The following is an 18,115-nucleotide window of genomic DNA, read 5'->3' on the forward strand; positions in this document are numbered from 1 at the left end:
AAAGTTTGCTCAAGTTCTAAATTTTTATTTCAGGTCTTAACCTTCAAGGAGATTAATTAGTTCTTTGCCGTACATACCTGTTGCATTTACTGACTTACTGACTTCATACACTCCATACTGGCACAGACTGGGAAGATCTAAAGGGCAGTACTGAGTGTAAATGGATGTGGGGCAACTTATAGAAATGATAAATCAGAAAGGATGAAAGCATCTTACTGATACTGAATATTACGTTACATGTTGTATGACAGAAGCTGGTTTTACACAAACACTGTTGTTGGGGATTCAGATCCTGGAAAAGCCCTAGCCAAAATACTTTTTCAGTCATATTCCCCATAAAGCAATAGAAAACAAAGATGGAGAGGGACAGGTTGTAGAACCCCCCTCATGGACTGTTGTACAATTGTAAAATTTCTGTTACAATCCTAAACCCTTTCACAGCAAACAGAGAAAACATAGGTTGAGACTGTGTCTTATTTTGTTTTACCCTCAAACCTCTTATTTTCTGGACATTATTTGGATGTTACTCATGCTTCTGCTTGTCTTGAAAGTGGGTTTTGTAGAAGAGTTGGCTGAAATATTCTTATTTGATTTTTTTTTTCCTGCTAAAATGGTCTTTTCCCAAAACCGGGAGTTTTCAAAGTGAGTTTTTACTTTTTGAAATGCTGACCTCTTAGAATATCAGGCTTTTTGTTTATTCTTATTGACTCCTTTTTTGTTTTCTTTTATTTTAATCCTTTCTTGTCACACATTCTATAGACTCAGCTCATGTTACTTTTTTCATAGGGTTTTTTTTTCTCATTCTGCCATCCTTTATCTTCTTCCAGCTCCTTTTGATTTGGAGGTATTAAAGAATGGCAGAAAGAAACTTAAAAATGTCCCAAAATAATCCTGAACATTATCTGTATACTGCATAAGGGATTAAAAGAAAGGAAGAAGATATGGAACAATATGAAAAAAGACTTTCTCATGAAAATAAAAGGAAACAAACGGATCCAAACAGTCTCATTACCTCACTGCATAGAAACAGATCCAAATTTTTGGTTTTCACTTTTTTTATAATTTTTTTTTCCTTAGTCCTTTTCCTGTTTCCCACTAAGATGTTACACAGGGATAAGTTGCCCCATAGTCTCTCCCCATTGCACTGTGGATTTTATAGAGCTTATTTCTTTCATACGGCATGCATGCATGCATGAACTTTCTCATGGACACATGTGGCATAATAAAAAAATGTTTTATTAAGAATAAAAATCTCTTTTTCCACAAAGAAAGCAGTGATGGAACCTGAGACTTCCAAAAGCTTTGTTACAATAAGTATAAATCATTTATCTCTCCAGAGTAGAATGTATTTATTTTGAACTACCTTGTTCAGACTTTCATTATTTGTCCTCTGTCCGGCAGCATCTCAAGGCAAACCTCAAGTTTTTCCTTCTTTCAGAAACTCTTTATTCCTTGAATTTCCTTCTCAGTCTGGTGAAAGGTTCCAGGGAATCGGACTCTTCACTATTACATAGGATCTTGCATCCAGCATTTCTCATAGGCAGTAGAGGTTAGCTATTTTCACCAATAATTGTCAAAGGCAATAATTTTCAAAGGCAATAATTTCACCAATATTTTTTTAAATGGTGACATCAGTGTATTTGTGGATGTACAGAAGAGAGTTTTGTTTGCTGGGGACGTCAAGTAATTTGGCAAAGGTTATGTGGCAGAATGACGGGAGAGACTGTCGTGTTACCCAACATGCCAGGGTGCCCCTCTACATACCTGCCTAGGAGCTGGTTATCTAAGCAGGGTACCCGCTGTGAAACTTGCAGTCTCCTCTTCATTTGATGCTTTATTCATTTCCCCTTTGCTTAATGTCACAGTTAACAATTTGCACAATTTACACAATTCTGCAATACTTCTATGCATTTAGGTGTTTGTTGAGGAAAACCCTGTTCTTGACATACCAGCTTATGTCCTCTTCATGCCTGACAGTCCCTGTTTGCCCTATTACATTTGAAATGAGCCTTCTGTTTGCCAGACAAGTGGGCTATGTATCTTTCACAACAGTGTCCTCTGACCAATATTTGTTTTTTTGATGAATTACAGAGAGACTCAGAATCAATGCACTGCTCTGCTTCCAGCAGCCAAATGGTGTCTGGCAACATATCCAGGCTGGATTCCCAGTTGGTCATTTATGGTCAGAGTTTTGATGGATTTCACAAAGATCATGAAGGACTGATTATTTCATTCATACTGAAGGCTCTGAGCAATTTGAGACAGGTCAAGTAACCCCTGAACCCACTGGGGAAGTGGTAAAGGTTTCATGTCAAACCACAAGAGGAAGATCATTGCAGTGCAGAGTCCGTGAATACACTGGCCTTATGGACTCTGTTGTATTTGTGCTGCAAGACGTGTGAATAGGAGAGAGAGTGCCTCCTAGTTTAGCGACTGATCCTGCAGGTTTGAACTGATTTAAAGAACAATCGCAATTTTGAAAGTAATATATTCCTCTGTTAGTAAAAGAATTCAGAGTTTAATTAAATAAGAGGAGCCCCAAGGTGTGAATGGCAAAAATGTATTGATAGCGCAAATACAAAAAATGCAGATGCGCATACCTGAGGTACTGTGTCACAGTGAAGTCTCTGCTGTGCTCTCTCAGATTTTGTTCCCCTGCTGTCCCACAGCGTGGTGCAGGAGAGCATGTGTGCATACTGCACTCTCCTAGTGTGGTGCTAAGAAGTTTGACAGTGAATCTGAGGATGAATTGATAGCATCAGGCTAAACTAGCCCTAACAAAAGGGCATGTGCAATACATTGACAGTGCTTCATGGCTGTGCCACAAGGATTGACATTGGAGGTAGTCTTTTTTTTTTTTTTTGTCCCCAGTGGAAAGTTTATCATAAAGGAGACTGTAGAAAATAAATGGTCCTTCTGTAGCAGCACTACAGGAATCTACTCTCAAGCAAACTCACTACATTTTCTTCAACTAAAAACTGACGTTTTTAACATACTGTTAGCACTTCATGTACAAGTCAGTGGATCAGGCAGTGTGCCACAACACACAAGGCTAGAGCAAAACACAGCTCAGAACAGTACTAGAGTGGGTTTCTCATGACTGAGCACAGGACCATCAGGAGAGCTCAGGGAGGCTGGGAAAGGTGAGGAAATGATGATTTCCCGTTGTCCAGATTCAAGCAGCTGGAAACCTCTGCTGCCAGAATTTCCATGCCACAAGCAACTTATACCTGAAATAAGAATAGTAGAATTAGTTACGTGCAACCCCCATACCTCTGAATCTGTCCAAATTCTGCTTCTGTTCTGTATCCCAAACTGCTTCTGGCTATTATGCAAGGGCTTGAGTAGTTAGAAAGTTCCTCATTCTCTACAGATTATTTGTCCTTAGCCAGTAACACTCAGTAAATCTAACAAATCACTTCCCCAGAGAGATTTTGGGTACCACACATCATGTGAAGAATCTGAATGGAACAGTTTCCATCTCTTCCTCAAGCATAAGATCATTACTTCAGACTGATGTGAAGCAGTTGCATTTCTAGGAACCAGCCCACCATTCCAGTTCACAAGGTTTCCAGAGATCTTGCTTTTCAGTTCCTCTTCCTGCTATATGTTAACTCCATTAACAAGCTATTGCAACAATCTCACCCACCCACCCACCTAGAATCAATGGGAGACGCAGCAAGCAGCCCACTCCCTCCCAGAGAAAGCCTTGCAACAGATACAAGCAGAGGTACAAGTACAACTAGGCCTACTACAACCTCAGATTCTTGTTTTTTTAGCTGCATTCACTGCTGCCATGGGCATGTATTCACTGTTGTACTCCTGGGAATTGGATTCACACTGCTGATTCTGCAAACAGAGAGAAAATGCCACTAATTTAATTTGTGGTCACTAGCGTCTGCCTTTGTTCTTTAAGTAGGGCCCTTACTCTGACTGTTTTCAGTGGGAATATTAAAGTCAGAATAGACAGGCACTCATGTAGAAAACTTGGAATGAAACAAACCGAAAATGAAAAACACACGTTGTCCAAAAGAATAACTAATGTCCATGGTCTCCTTTCTTTCCTGAGCCAACCAGTTCTTTATTTAAGTGATTTTGCTCCAGAACAGAGCTGGAATTGCTCCACTGATGATTTGTTTCCCCGTCTTGAAGAAAACAATCAGGTGAATTGCTTACCAAAGTAATTTTGCTGACCTGTGCAGCATTTCTCCTCTTTCCTTTGATTCCCAGCCTTTAAATCAATAAACAATTCTGTCTTAGAAGAATTAAATCTGAGCTGCTGTCGTCAATGGCTGAATTCCAGTGGTAAATTAACAACTCAGTCTTTTTGTCAAAAAACACATCACGTGCTGAGTGAGTATGTGCCTGTCCCACCCTCTAAATCTCATTAAATCAAATTCCCCATCCATGACCCTTGGAAGGAGGGTTGTGTAAAATCTCACAAACTTGCTTACCTTGCTCCTTAAGCAACAGGCTACGACACAGCCAATACATGAAATCATAGCAAACACGATCAGGCCAATAATTATCCATGACATGAGTCCCAGTGAAATGCAGTCTTCCTTATCTGGAGATGGGGAGGCAAAAAAAAGTCATTACTGATAATTTGCAATTTTCCCCCCCTAGAGATAACTTTTCAAATTCTGTTCCCTCTTCTCTTCATATTAATAAAATAGCAAAAGTGAGCTCTGGAGAAGGATTTTCGTGAGGTGAGGAGGAAGCAGAACATTGCAGTTTTCCAGGAGAGGTGAAACTGTTGGTACCCAGGGCTGAAAGTGTAGACTGAAAAGAAACAAAGCCAGGCTTGAGAGCATGATGGTATTTCAGATCTGAGCAAGGCTTAAGCTTACATTAAGTGAGTACCACAGGTGATGTGAAGGGCAGCCTGGTCAAAAGAAGGGTGGACTTTGGCAGTCATGTTTGGATAGGAAGGCAAGCTGAGGGACACAGGATTACTCTTGCCCAGATCTGGGAGAAAATATGATAGGGCAAGAAACATCTGGCAATAGCTATGAGCATCTGGCTAACCATACAAATGGAAATGGACAGCTTTGGGAAACACTGCAGACAAAAAAGGATGTCACGCCTTGACTCTGAGAAGCTGTTGTAAGTTCAGAGAGGGCTGAGAAATAATTTGACCCAACCACATAATTTTAGACTTCGCATTTCAGCTTCTATCTTTGTTTAGTCCTGATGTTGAGAGAGAGGAAAAAATAGCAAGGGAGAACCAAGAAAGGGTATGAGTAAAAACACTACTAACTCTTTCAGATTAATATATGGAAAAGCCACTGAATGAAAGGAAATTCAAAATTAAAGCCTGTGCAGCGAGTCTTCTGAAGTTAGTCCAAGCCCTTCTCAGTAAAAGGCCAAAAATTCTCAGCAGCTGTGGATATCTTCTGCTCTAAGAAGGCTCTAAAGCTGAAGGCCTGCTTCAGAGAGGTGAACACCATCTTCTTCACATCAGTGTGGCATCAGAGTTCCATATACCACTACTAGCACAGATATTTGACAGCTAATTTTTTTTTTTTTTATCCTAGGCACATGAAAATAGCTCTCAGAATGGATTTTTTCCCCCAGCTAGACATAATCTAACATTTGCATTCAGCAGCTTGTAAAATGGGCAATTGGAAATTTCCGCTGCAGGCAAAGGTGGGACTGCAGTACTCCAGAAGATGTAGTCTAGCTAGCTTGGGTGCCACCAACAATATGCAGAGCTCAGCATAGCCTGCAAAACCTGCCCAAGATGATGAATAAATATGGAGAGGCCATGCTGAGCAGTCTGCCAACACAGCTCCACTGTTACCAGCCCCCCGCTAAGTAGTTTTAATCTGTCTTGGAAATAGCTGTGCAAACTCTAGTCACATTTTTCACTGCAGTATAGCTATGCCCAGTGTCTACTTATCAGTAAACTGAAGTAAGGAGAGAAGTAAACTTACCTTGGATGTACAAATAGGTTTCTTTCAGCCGGCAATCTATGTAAGGAGGGGGTAAGAACATCTCCAGGCAGTAGGTATAAATGTCAATATGCTTTCTTTCCAGATTTTTAAGAATGAACGTGGTGCTGCTATTTGAATGCTCTGTCTGACAGTAGGTGACATTACTCTTGGGGATAACTTTCTCCTCACTCAAATGGAGTGCACAGATCTCCTTCTTTTCATGCCCTTTGAAGAGGGTCATGCTGAACTCACTCACATTTTTGGGGTTGGGGAATGTGAACCTGAAGTTTCCATTTTCAAATTCCACCATCACCTGGGGGTCAGAGACATGAGGCTGATCTGAAGACATGAAAACAATAAGTACAGTCACTCATATAGCAATGAAAAGCATCCCTAAAATGTTAAGAAACTCATTTAAACAAATCAAGTGAACCATGTGATCGAAACGTAAGACATGTAGGTACTCAGAACAGTCTGTCTGTGGAAATCAGCCTGTACAATGAGATACCAGTGCATCATTCTGGTCATGTCAGACATTGCTGAGAAAATAAATGAGATAAGACCTGGCCTGTTTTCCGCTATAAGGCTGGAGAGGTCACTGTTAGTATTGGATCAGTGAGTTACTTGGTAATGTTTAAAGGCCCCCTTGGACCAAACACTATATGGGCATATAATCCCTGCCTCAGACTGATTGTCCTATTCATAGGTAAAACAAGGTGGGACAAAGTTGATGACAATTGTTTCTGTTTTATGGCTCATAATCTGCACCTTAATGATGTAGCTGAAAACTTAAAATGGGATGTGAACCCAAAACTCCTACAAAAGTGCCTTAACCACAAGACCTATCTTTTCTTTCTAGAGTAGATACCGGCTTGAGGCATGACATGAAGTTTAAACCTAATTACTTAGATGGCTATAGCACCTTTTTCACTAACGTAATGGGAGGAGTAGAGGACAAATGTCACTTTGTGCATGCTCTCACATACAATCCAAAAATCACATTTGACCTTCCCAAAAATTGTCTGAAAAACTCTCAGATGTTATGAAGCTCTCATTTTGCAAATTTCTTGGAGAAGAAAAAGACAGTAAACTGATCGAGGACCGCCTGCTACCTCACAGCTTGACTTCGTAAAGTCAGTGACCAGTAGCATGGGAAACTCCCTCAGACAAAAATGTGTTAGTGTGCTGTAAAAAAATGACATTTTTTTTCTTCAAGAGCAGTCTTTTCTGATCTAGAAAGTCATTTAAAACCATAAACCAAATTATGCAAATGTGTCTTACCTATATTTTTGCACGGTCTTGATGAGCAGCTATCAACTCCTGAAAAATACAAAATTGTTTTCCTGTTAAAATTCAAGAAGGGAAATGCAGGAACAGGGGCTGAGCCATGCGATATTAAGATGCTGAAGTTATTTTCTAATTTGCGTCATTAGCCTATCTGATCCTGTCTGTGCTACACTATAAAATCATATGCTGTGATAAAAGCACAAAATATAAAAATCAAAGTAGAAAGAAAATGCATTGAGCAAGAATTAATATTGATCTTACATACAGCATTTACAAATTCTTAAAACACCTCTGCAAAGTAATAGATGTACTTCATAAATAGAAGCTGAGATGAAACTAAAATTTCCTCCAAAATACTGAGGAAATCTGTCCCCAAATAGAAGAGCATACTTCTGACTTCTCATTAATCCAGAGTCTGCGATGAGCCAGCGTTATACTTCGTTTCCAGACCAAAGTGCTCATTTTGGTCTATGTTCATTATGTTTTCACCTACTGCTCAACACTGCATCAAAACGTCTTCTTACGGCACATCCAGAATGAATATCTGGAAGATGCTCCAATACATACAGCAAGAAAATATTCAAGTAATGCATGCAGTTTTGTTCCTTTTTCAATAGCAACTTTTCTTTGTGATTATCAAACTGCGTTCAGTCCATTGTGCATAGACAGCCTCCATTGCAGGAGACAGGCATATTTTTAATCATTGTTCTGGATTTGTTTTTTAAGCCGCTACCTCCCTCACCACCCACTATGGCAATGCTGAGAGTGGAATTTCCTGGCTGGGTTGGTGGCATGTACTGCTTTGAAATGGTTTGTATGTCAGTACTAGCAGCATAGCACAGCCTGATATTGTTTCATTTGGAATTTTTCTTTTTGCAGTGCCCTAAAACTAAAGGTACAGACAGGTACACAGACAAGTAGAAAAAAACCTATCTGCTTTTCCTGTTTCCCTGTAGCCTGAGTAAGTTCTTCAGAGGCTGCTTAGATTGAAATATACTCTACATCAGGATTTTGTGATGTTCAGGAAATACAGGGCAAATACTTAAAGACTTTGATACACTATCCTATTCTTGCTGCTACATGGTAGTCTAGGTCCCCACAGAGTAGGTCCCCAACTGTGCCAGGTATTGCACTGATTACACAGTATAAATGGTCTTTTTCCCAAGGCATCTGTTATCTTTGACATCCAGCCTGCATATGCACAGGAACAGAAGATTATTCTCATTTGGGCACCTTTGTATGCTCTCAACTCTTTCTGGACAGAGGCAATCTTTTTGTGTCCATGCTTTTTCCTTCTTTGAATTCTTGCTCCCCAATTACCGCCATTGACAAGGGCATTGCAATGAATGATACTAGTTTAAAATATTTTTAGTGTGACACATAAGCTAATGGACTTCTGGAAGATGCTTTGCGATGCTCAGTTGGAAAGCAATAGAAACTGTTATCCCTTTTTGATTGATTTACCCTCTTCCTAGTTATCACATTCTTCCTGGTTTACTGCGCACAGTCAGCACCCTTATCTAATTCAGCGACAGTTCTCATATCTGTACTTCTCTCAGGACTATTAAGTGTGTGATAACAGACAAGGTATTTGGCATCTTGTACCACTGGTGTGAAGATAAGACAGACAAAACACACAACTCACCAGCCCACAGTGAAATAGAGCTCTAGATACGCCAAAGGCACAGATACAGAAAGTGCAAGCCCTCATAATGGTATATAGTCTGAAAAACTGGAAGCAAAGGTCAAATAAAGAAAGACTTCTTGATGACTTGCATGTTGCATGGTGAAAGAAAACAGCTGCTATGAGAACAGCATTTGAAATAAATGTCTTTTAAAATGCTCTGTAGTTCGACGGCCTGTAGTTTGGTAACATATATCTTTAAAATTAGGCTCAACGGCAGACAAATTATGTGGGGAAGGGAAGAAAAAACCAAGTGTATTGACATAGCAGAAGCTAGGGAGGATGGTGAATATGTAAGCTGACCTGATGCTTTTGAGAAGCATCCACCTGTAGCTGAGACCTCTACGTTTTTCACTGGTCATCTGAGAGGAGAGGCAGATGCCGACTCTGTTGGGGCAGCTACAGAGCCAAGCAGTGCTGTGTTCCCTCAGTGCCCCAGAGGAGCGTGGGGCTACCCTACTCCCAGCGCTAAAGCAACAGCTTTGCATTTCATGTCTCTGTTTGTCTCTGAGAATTGTTCAATTTTGCTGTTAGCTAATGAAATCATCCTTTCATACCTGGTGGTTTAAAATGTTTGTCAGAGATCATGGTTTTAATCCTTGTTTTTAATGGAAAAGGGCAGAGAGAAGTCATTAAGCAGGTAGTTCATGTGGCCTTGTGGCAAGCTGAAAGATCGTTTTGTATCCCCTCAGGCCCAGAAGCCTTAACTGCCTGTTTTCAAGAAAGACTCAGTAATGTATTTCTCTGAATGAGCATTTTGGTAAATGTGATGCAATTAATATTCCTCTGAAATAAGTGACCATATAGAGGAGTGTGCTTAGCACAGTATAAAGGGAGCACATTTTAAAATGAGATTAACAGCGCCTGAGATTAAAACACAAAATTGTTTACATGGATGACCACAATGAGTGAGATCCAATATGAATTTTCAACTCACTAGCTATTCTGCATCAGCTCCTAAAGTAAATGCTCTCACTGCATACTAAAAGGTGGCTTATTCCCCACTCGTGGTGCCTGATTGCTGTTCTCCTGTGCCCATTTGTATCAGTTCATTCCTAGGGTAATCCTAGGATCTGTAACACTCTGTGGTTAATGGCCAGATGCATTTGGGATGTCATTTGCCAAGCTACAGTTAGAATAAATGCACATTTAGTGGAATGGGAGATAGGAAACTGGGGTTTAAATGTTCAATAACATTGAGAGATTCACTCACTAAACCTCCCTAATAGTACCTCAAAAAAATATGTGAATAAAAAACTACCTCATGATATTGTTGGAAATGAACAGAAGGATCTCACTGGTTCAGTAGTAAAAATGCTTAGATTTGGCCTTAAGGTTCCTTTTTGGTATTTTTCATAAAAGAGCTAATTCAATTGCATATGAGGGTTTTGACACAAGAGGAAACAAATCTTTCATTCGTTTCATAGCAGTGTCACACTGTGGAGTTGCGTAGAGTTGTTCCTGGATCACTTTATGTGAAGCAGTGTCAAGACAAACATTGTGGTTCAGATGTGAATCCAAGGGATGAATATGTATATGAAAGTAACATCTTGCTATGTTAAACTATGAAAATGTGTGTGTGTGTACATTCTATGTATATGGGTATTTACAGTCATGTACATACCTGTCTCCATTTCATCTTTACTGCAGTGTGAAAGCGCTTTGGCAGAGGTTTGGGAATTTCTCTGGTAGTGTGCTTGGATACTGAGGCCAACAGAAGGTGGATTATTTTCTTTTTAATGCGATTGCAATTTTGAGCTTTCTGGTTGCTCTTTTGCAGACCCAATGCTATTTGCAAACATCACCAATCCATTACTCACTTTGGTCCTAACAGAAGTTTAAAAAGCACTTTCGATTAATTTTAAAACTTGGGGTTTAGGGTAGGAGGATAGAATATCCTTGCTTGGTTTTCTTGCAGTTTGTTTTATCTGCCCCAGCTCTCAGAAAACTAATTAGCTGATAAAAAGAACAAGCATAATTTCACTTGGGAGTGTTTGCCTCTGAAGATGGGCAGACCCTGCCTTTAAAACAAACATATTTGTTTTGTTAATACTAAATGCATAATGAAACCACACACAGTTTTCTAAGTTGCTATAGCTCTGACCTTTCAAGGCACTCTGAAAGATGACATTGTCATTAGTCATATGCCTAAAACTAAGGTGTTCCTATCTTTCAAGAGCCAAGGATTAAGAGAGGAAAGCAGTGCTTCTGGGCAAAGCAAGTAATGGCCAGAATTACTCTAGGAAGCCATCTATAATCTGAATTATTTCTGTATGTTGTGAAATACGGAAACTCTTATATAATATACCACTAACACAGCACTCATTGTTGACAATATTTCAGACACCCTTCTAAGAAATGACCATGATTTCCTCCTGTATTGACAACAGGAGATCTGTGGGTGAACAGTGATAATGCTTTGCAAATGTTGGCATGCAAAAGCTCATGTGCAACGTTTCATAGCAAGGGCCTCAAGCGCTATGGAATCCTGCAGCTCTGTACTCCAAAATCCCATTGCCTATGTTCCTCTACAGGCACCAGAGAGGTTCCATGCTCTTACAAACAATTTCTTTATCACAATTGGGTTATCAAATCATAATATACATATACACACATATATCACCTTCTGTGACCTATTTACATTGAAAAAAACTATCCATAGATCACAAGTAGGGCTTGCTAATTGCTAAGTCAAAAAAAACCCAAAATATCAGAAGTTACTCTGCTTTTACTCCCAAAAATTTGCCACAGTGCTTGGCAGCACTCTCTGGAGTGCTAGCTTGTTCTCTAAATGAGAGTATCATGCTAATGTGTCTTACATCAAGCTGATCTTTTACAGCCCTTTTCTTTTTAGCAAGAATGATAATAGTACTTTTTATGCTGAAAGCTCTGTAAGGTAAAAAACCTGACATTTCTTGTTACAGGCAATCTCTTTCTTCTGCCATCTCCTCTCTCCAGCCCCCTGCCCAAATCCTATCCTCCATATTTGAAGGAAGGGAGAAAGAAGGGAGGAATGCCGCTATCAGATAAAACAATTATTTGCACCCTTAAAATTGTAGCCTATTTCTTTCCACAAGGAATAGCCTTTTAGATAGTTCCAGCTGCATGTAAAAGCATGCTCATCAAGTATGCCTGCTTGATTGACTAGCTGACAAATATTTAACAAAATTGATAGGATTTTTTGTTAGCAGATTTAAGAATAACTTTCCAAGGAGAAAAAGAGCAGCTCATGTCCCTTTAGAGATACTGATCACAATCCTCCCTCCCTGTGATTTCACCCATCTTTTCAATCTATCTGAAAACTCAGTATACTTTTGCTGTATTAGTTAACCTTCAGAAGGGTATCTGCATTGCCTAAAGAGCTGGAAACTGGTTTTCATTTAAACGAAAGCTTAAATTCTGTATGAAACTTCAGGAGTACTTAAATCCTACAGGGGGGCTTGAAACCTATCCTGTATCACTAGAATTTCAGAAGCAAACGTATTCAATAGCCCTTGGCATGACCTTCAAAGGAACATGTTTAGACAGTGCTTAGTAACTGTGTGCACTAAATCTCAGGTCTTACTTATATGAAGCATCATACCAAATCCTTGGACAGTATATGTATGAAAAAAAAAAACTCTTCTTAATCAGATATTACCTGTATTTCCATCCTGGGCCAGTAATATGTGGGTTTCAGAGAGATAAATGTGAGCTCTGGTACTTTATTTTGCGTAGCTGTGATAAAACACTGAATCTTGTAAAACACTCCGTCCATGTTTATGGCTGGACTGAGATCAGTGCTGTCACCATGCCCCTTCTGGAACACAGCATTAGGAATGCTACGCTTCCTTTTAAGTTAGTCTGCATTTCAAGCCTGCACCAAAATGACCTCATCCGCTCTTCCATGCCATATACATTTTTCATAGTATAAAAATTCCCTGCCCAAACAAGAGCAGGTTTAATGGCTTCTCTTTAATAAGCCATTCACCATCATGCTGCTATAAGACCTTATGCCCAGCAAGGGAAGCTGGCTGGAGCACAACAGTCTAAACAGCTAGAGGTTAACACTGAGCCGATGAGCTAAAGAATATACACAATGAAAACTTGTACTTTTTCACTTCAGAGCAAATGCCCTGTGCTGGCAGGAACTCTTCCCACCAACTCTGGTGACATTAAAGTTGAGAGCGGTCTTTTTGCAACTGTTTCCCTTAATTACCTCTCTTCCTCCAACCCCTTGCTATCATGCCTCATTGAGTGGGTTATATTCCATAGAGACATCTACTGCAAGGACAATAAATAATCCAAAATGCTACTCACCATACAGGGCTTCAAACTGAAAGCAGAGGACACAGAAAGTTACAGCCACCGACTTCATGCTTGCCTGACACAGAGGTACCAGTTTTCTGTCTACTGTGAAGATGGTGAAGCATTCATGGGTAGAAAAGGAAGTGGTTTGTGGGCAATGGGGGAAATTATATGGTAATCAGAAGGACTTTTTAATTTAACCTCTGACTACGTTATAGCTATGTCAGCATTAGCTGTCGCCCACACCTGTGGAGTTTGCTGCTTTTTTTTTTCCTGCCTCACGGACAGCTGTCACAGACAAGAAGATGAAAGATTTTCTGACATTACATTTGATGTTCATTTCTGCAAAGACTGTTTCTGCTTAAATCTATTATGGTAGAGGCTACAGTCATCTACAGTACACTTTCTGCAGATGGCTCATGGTCAGCAACTTGTTCCTTAAATCAACTGACAATACATGCATATTTTCAACTGGCAGCCTGGCTTCTCCCCACCAGTTTCACAACTGATGGTCTTGCTCTATGTGGAAACTGTTCATTAGTACGGTAGGAGTCTCCTGTGTGTCCTGGTTCTGGAATTCATTGGAAGAACATATCCAAATTGCAGAAGGATCCCCTCAGCCCTGTGACTCCCTGGAGGCTCACTCCAATGTAAGACTTCCACCCTGGAGGTCAGGCTTGCTCTGCGTGGACATGAGAAACTTCATGCAGCTCTGTGAGAGGAGGAGATCTGACCCAGTGCCCCAGGGCCTTAGGTCAAAAGTTTCTCTCTGTCCCTCTCCCTGCTTTTGTGTGGCACACTCTATTCTGGCCTGCTATCCATCTGTATTCCGGGAATGTGTTAGGACCCTTTGGGATAACATGTTCTACAATCATTTAGAACTGGATATTTATTTATGCCTATAATACTAATTTTAGTGCAAATAACATGCTGGAAAAGCAGCTTCTAAATCATGTTTAATATATTAGATGCAGTTAGCATTTCTGACTGCACAAAGGACTAATAGTGATGCCTGACAGACACTCCTGGGATTGCGTCCTTGTAATGGTCATGTAGTGGTACCAAACAATTTGTGAATAACAGGACTAGGTTACAGATTCACTCCTACTTTGTAGTGTGTGAACAAATCTTCACGTATTGTTTTACTCTTCCTCAAAAAGTGATTTAATTTCTTTCACTACTACTGCTAAAGATCTGTTCACATGGACACTGGCAGAGTTTTACTCTCTTCAAATCTTTGCAAAGCCCTGCAAATCTTTGCCTTTTGTTAAATTAAAATCAGACCTAAGCCTGAGTCAAATCAGGATTTGATCTAAATTTTCAGCTCAGGTCTCTGGAGCCAACCTTAAGCAACTCTAACTAGAGAAAGTTTCTGCAGTATACTTTTAATTCTGAAGCTCAAGAGTAATATATGGAGGTTCAAGCAATGATAAAGATGAAAAAGATACATCTGACTCCTGAGCTTTGCCTATAAAGTTATGACCCACGTTGGGATCTACTGAGGTTCCAGGTAGGACCATCTTTCCCATCCCCAATAACAACCTTTGGGAAGTGCTGAAACAACAGAGCAGCCCTCTCCTGGGACAGGACCTTTATTCCCTCCAAATAAGCCTAAGACAAGCAGCCAGAAAGGCTTATAGTAAAAAAAGCTGCTGCTGCTGCTGCTGCTGCTGCTGCTGCTACAAAATTAAGGGAGAAAGGGAATCATGTGTCAAGTACCCCCACCCACACCTTTGGGAGAGCATGCTGACAAGACACCAAGGACTGAGTCCCTACAAAGCCTCCCACTGGCCGGGAAGGCTAATAATGGTGTAGGGGAATGTACTCCTTTGAGCAAAGTTTTAGCTATTTTTTGTGAAAGCAAGCTTTAAAACAAATCAGTATTGTTAGGGTTCAAAAATGTGTTGTCTGTCTTAAAAATGTAAACATTTTGCCAGGAGAGTCATTTTGATAGAGACTTTTTTTTTACCCAATATAGTTATTTTGGAGCAACTTACTCCTTTCCTCCCCTCTCTGTGACCTTATCAGTTATACCACTGCAGAGATGATGTATACACATCTATTTCTCTCCTGGGGTAAGAACAGCTACCAGCAGAGCTTGGTTGGCATAGATCTTGCTACAACAATTGGAGCAAGTCTCACTGTCCAGTAAAGAGTTGTATTTGTCCTCTCTTTCTCCTGTCACTATAGCCTCAAGTCTGGAATTACCCCTTCTCCTTTTCTGCTTCCTGGCACTTGGGATTGCTAGAACACACTGCTCCCTTTGTTTCAAAAGGGTCCAGCCCAAGGTACCCTTTGCGGTACGTTTGGCAGCACTCTGAATTTTGATCTAGACAGTGATTTCTTTTGGTGGTTGAGTGTATTTGATGATGAGCCAGCAGAGCCTGGGGCACTCACAGTGCATCTTCACAAGGGAAGAGACACGAAGTCTAGCTCAGGGCCGAGCGTGAGGGATGCTCACCTTCTAGTCCCACACCAACAGAGACTCTTCAGTTGCCTTTCAATCTTTCTGTCTTTGCCTCCCTCCTCTGTCAGTGCTTACCTATTTCACAAAGACATTGTGACTGCAATTTGGAAATGTTTCTTGCAAATACTACGGTTGGTTACAGTTAACCACCTGGGACAGGCAGCCTGTTTCCACAACACACTTCCTATAACTGCAACTATTTTTGCTCACAAACATGTGCTTCCTTTTTCCATTCTCACTCATTTCTCTTTTCTTTGTCTTGATTTTTACTCTCTCATCCACACATGCCTCTCAGAGCTGACTTCTTTCCTCCTCTAACCTGAATGTCCCCCAGTCCCTGTCTAGCCTTCTCCTCATGCAGAGGCTGCCCTTCAGCATGCGCAGTACCTCCTTTCTGGAATGTGGCCTCTTCTTCCCCCAAGCCCCATTCTTTCTTCATGTCCTACCCCCAACACTACCCTACAGTGATAAACACCTTTTTCTCCTATCATCTTGCTTCCAACTTGCCATCACTGACTATTAACAACCTGGAAAATCCTTTTGGGCACTTTTATACCCTTAAAAATGCATCCAGTGATACACCCAGTTCCAAAGAGAAATGGGCTTGCTTATCCCTTGGTCCATACACCAGTGTTCTCTACCACACGATCTTCAATGCTACTCCCTTCTAACTCCAAGTGACTCAGAAAACAACACTTCTGCTGCTTCCCTAAGGAGACTGATTCACAGCAAAGATTTTCCCTGTGATGCATGATGTATATTTTTCTTTGCTCTGTTTAATCACAGAACTCTTATTATACTTACTGTTATCACCCTAAACAATGTCTATGTTAGCAAAATGCTACTGCATTTTTCTCCGTGAAACAAAGGCGGTGTTTACATTGAAGTAGCTTGTTCTGTCTCACCAGCAGTTTTCCACTTCTGCTTGTGGATGATGAGCAGTTGCCTACAGCAATATAAAATATTCTCTCAATAAAATGTTTTGTGATTCTTTCTGCAGAGGCTGCTACAGTCTATCCACAGAAATTATATTCTGTCGTCTCCTGCTGCTTCTCATTCTTTGCTTCAATATCTGGCCTGTGTTCTCATGACTCTGGGTCATTCCCTCAGGGCTCGATCAGAAAGCCTCCACACTCATGCATTTTTGTTTCTCGTCCTAATTGAGAAGGGGAACAATGACTTTCATTGTGCTATTTTTAAGGTTCTGTGATGGCTTTAAATCCCACTTCCCATCTGCATCACTCCCCATTAGGTGTGTAAACAAGCTCCAGTCATTCAGGATGTAGAGATTTCAGCCTGAAATGCAGCTCATGTGCTCCCTCATTTGTTCTGATGCCTCTGTTGCTGATATATTGGTCTGATCTCTCCCACAGGCCCATGGGGCATGCTGTAATGTTCTCTCCATCAACGTGACAGCGGAGGCTACCAGGGCTCAGCTCAGTGGCAGGGCAAACACCTCCCTGCAGAGCAGATCTAATGAGACGGTCCGCTTTGGGGGGTGTGTGTGTGGCTTTGCTTTTTGGTACAAGCTCAGGTGCCCCATGAATCACTTTTATTTTTCGGATGATGCTTGAGAATACTTCGTTGTTATCAACTTTCCTAAAAGAAGGAAAAAAACACGTATGTTAAGGAGTTAAGCCCAGATCTAACACATGCAAGGGCATTGACCTATAAATTCAGTCAACAGGCACCAAGTGGCAAATTCAGTCAGTCTAAACAGGTTGCCCAGTGAGGTGGTAGATGTCCCATCCTTGGAAACATTCAAGGTCAGGTTGGATGGGGCTCTGAGCAACCTGATCTAGTTGAAGGTGTCCCTGCTCATTCCAGGGGGGGTTGGACTAGATGACCTTTAAAGGTCCCTTCCAACCCAAACCATTCTATGATTCTAAATGCCACTTCAGATCCTGTGACTAATGTTTTGGACTGGCTGGCTCAAGGCACTGAGGGCCATCTAGGCAAAAGACTGTCGCCATCTGGTCTCAGCAGCTGCTATGCCTCTGTGTATTCAGCCCCTGTGCCTGCTGCAATACAGTTATTTACCAAACATATGTAAAATTATACATGTTCCTTTTCCAGGTTAAGTAAAGGTGGCCCGTCCACCTTGGCAATGGCCGGTAATTTAGTGTCACAGATGGAAAATTTAGGCAACGTGTCATGATTCGAGCCCAATACATCCCTACATACTGTACCCTACCTATAGCGTCAGCCCTCGACACAAGCTTTTGTCTGCCATAGGCCCTGTCCACTTTGGCCTAAAGAGCTACCTAACCACTTCTCCAGGACACAGAGTATAGATAGGAACGGACAAACGAAGTTCATGTGCATATGCTGGTAGTGCAGACTGCAGACCTACGTGATGGCTGTGGAAGGTTTACTATCTTGAATATTCAACAACAACAAAGACGACAACCATGTTCCTGCCCTTCAAGGTATACTGGGAAGAGGACTGTGAGC

At 40.9% G+C, this 18,115-nt stretch overlaps 1 protein-coding gene across 2 annotated transcripts; it reads right to left on the bottom strand.

Annotated features, from left to right (window-relative positions):
* Window positions 1–1,215: 1,215 nt before the first annotated feature.
* Window positions 1,216–13,303, bottom strand: ICOS (inducible T cell costimulator). Of its 2 annotated transcripts, none has more exons than XM_009462304.2 (6): window positions 13,207–13,303; window positions 7,218–7,256; window positions 5,937–6,275; window positions 4,455–4,567; window positions 3,759–3,849; window positions 1,216–3,230 (listed from the first exon to the last, which is right to left on the bottom strand). In XM_009462304.2, exons 1-5 carry the CDS (start codon window positions 13,262–13,264, stop codon window positions 3,760–3,762), a joined length of 639 nt encoding a protein of 212 aa, XP_009460579.1. In that variant the 5' UTR covers window positions 13,265–13,303; the 3' UTR covers window positions 1,216–3,230; window position 3,759. The 2 variants fall into 2 exon arrangements, with proteins under 2 accessions (XP_009460579.1, XP_087588882.1); XM_087732756.1 differs by having other exon boundaries at window positions 5,937–6,249; window positions 13,207–13,229.
* Between the last annotated feature and the right edge of the window lie 4,812 nt (window positions 13,304–18,115).

This window comes from Nipponia nippon, unplaced genomic scaffold (assembly GCF_047370975.1).
Source record: "Nipponia nippon isolate SJK-2023a ecotype South Korea unplaced genomic scaffold, ASM4737097v1 scaffold_5, whole genome shotgun sequence".
Taxonomy (NCBI): Eukaryota; Metazoa; Chordata; class Aves; order Pelecaniformes; family Threskiornithidae; genus Nipponia; species Nipponia nippon.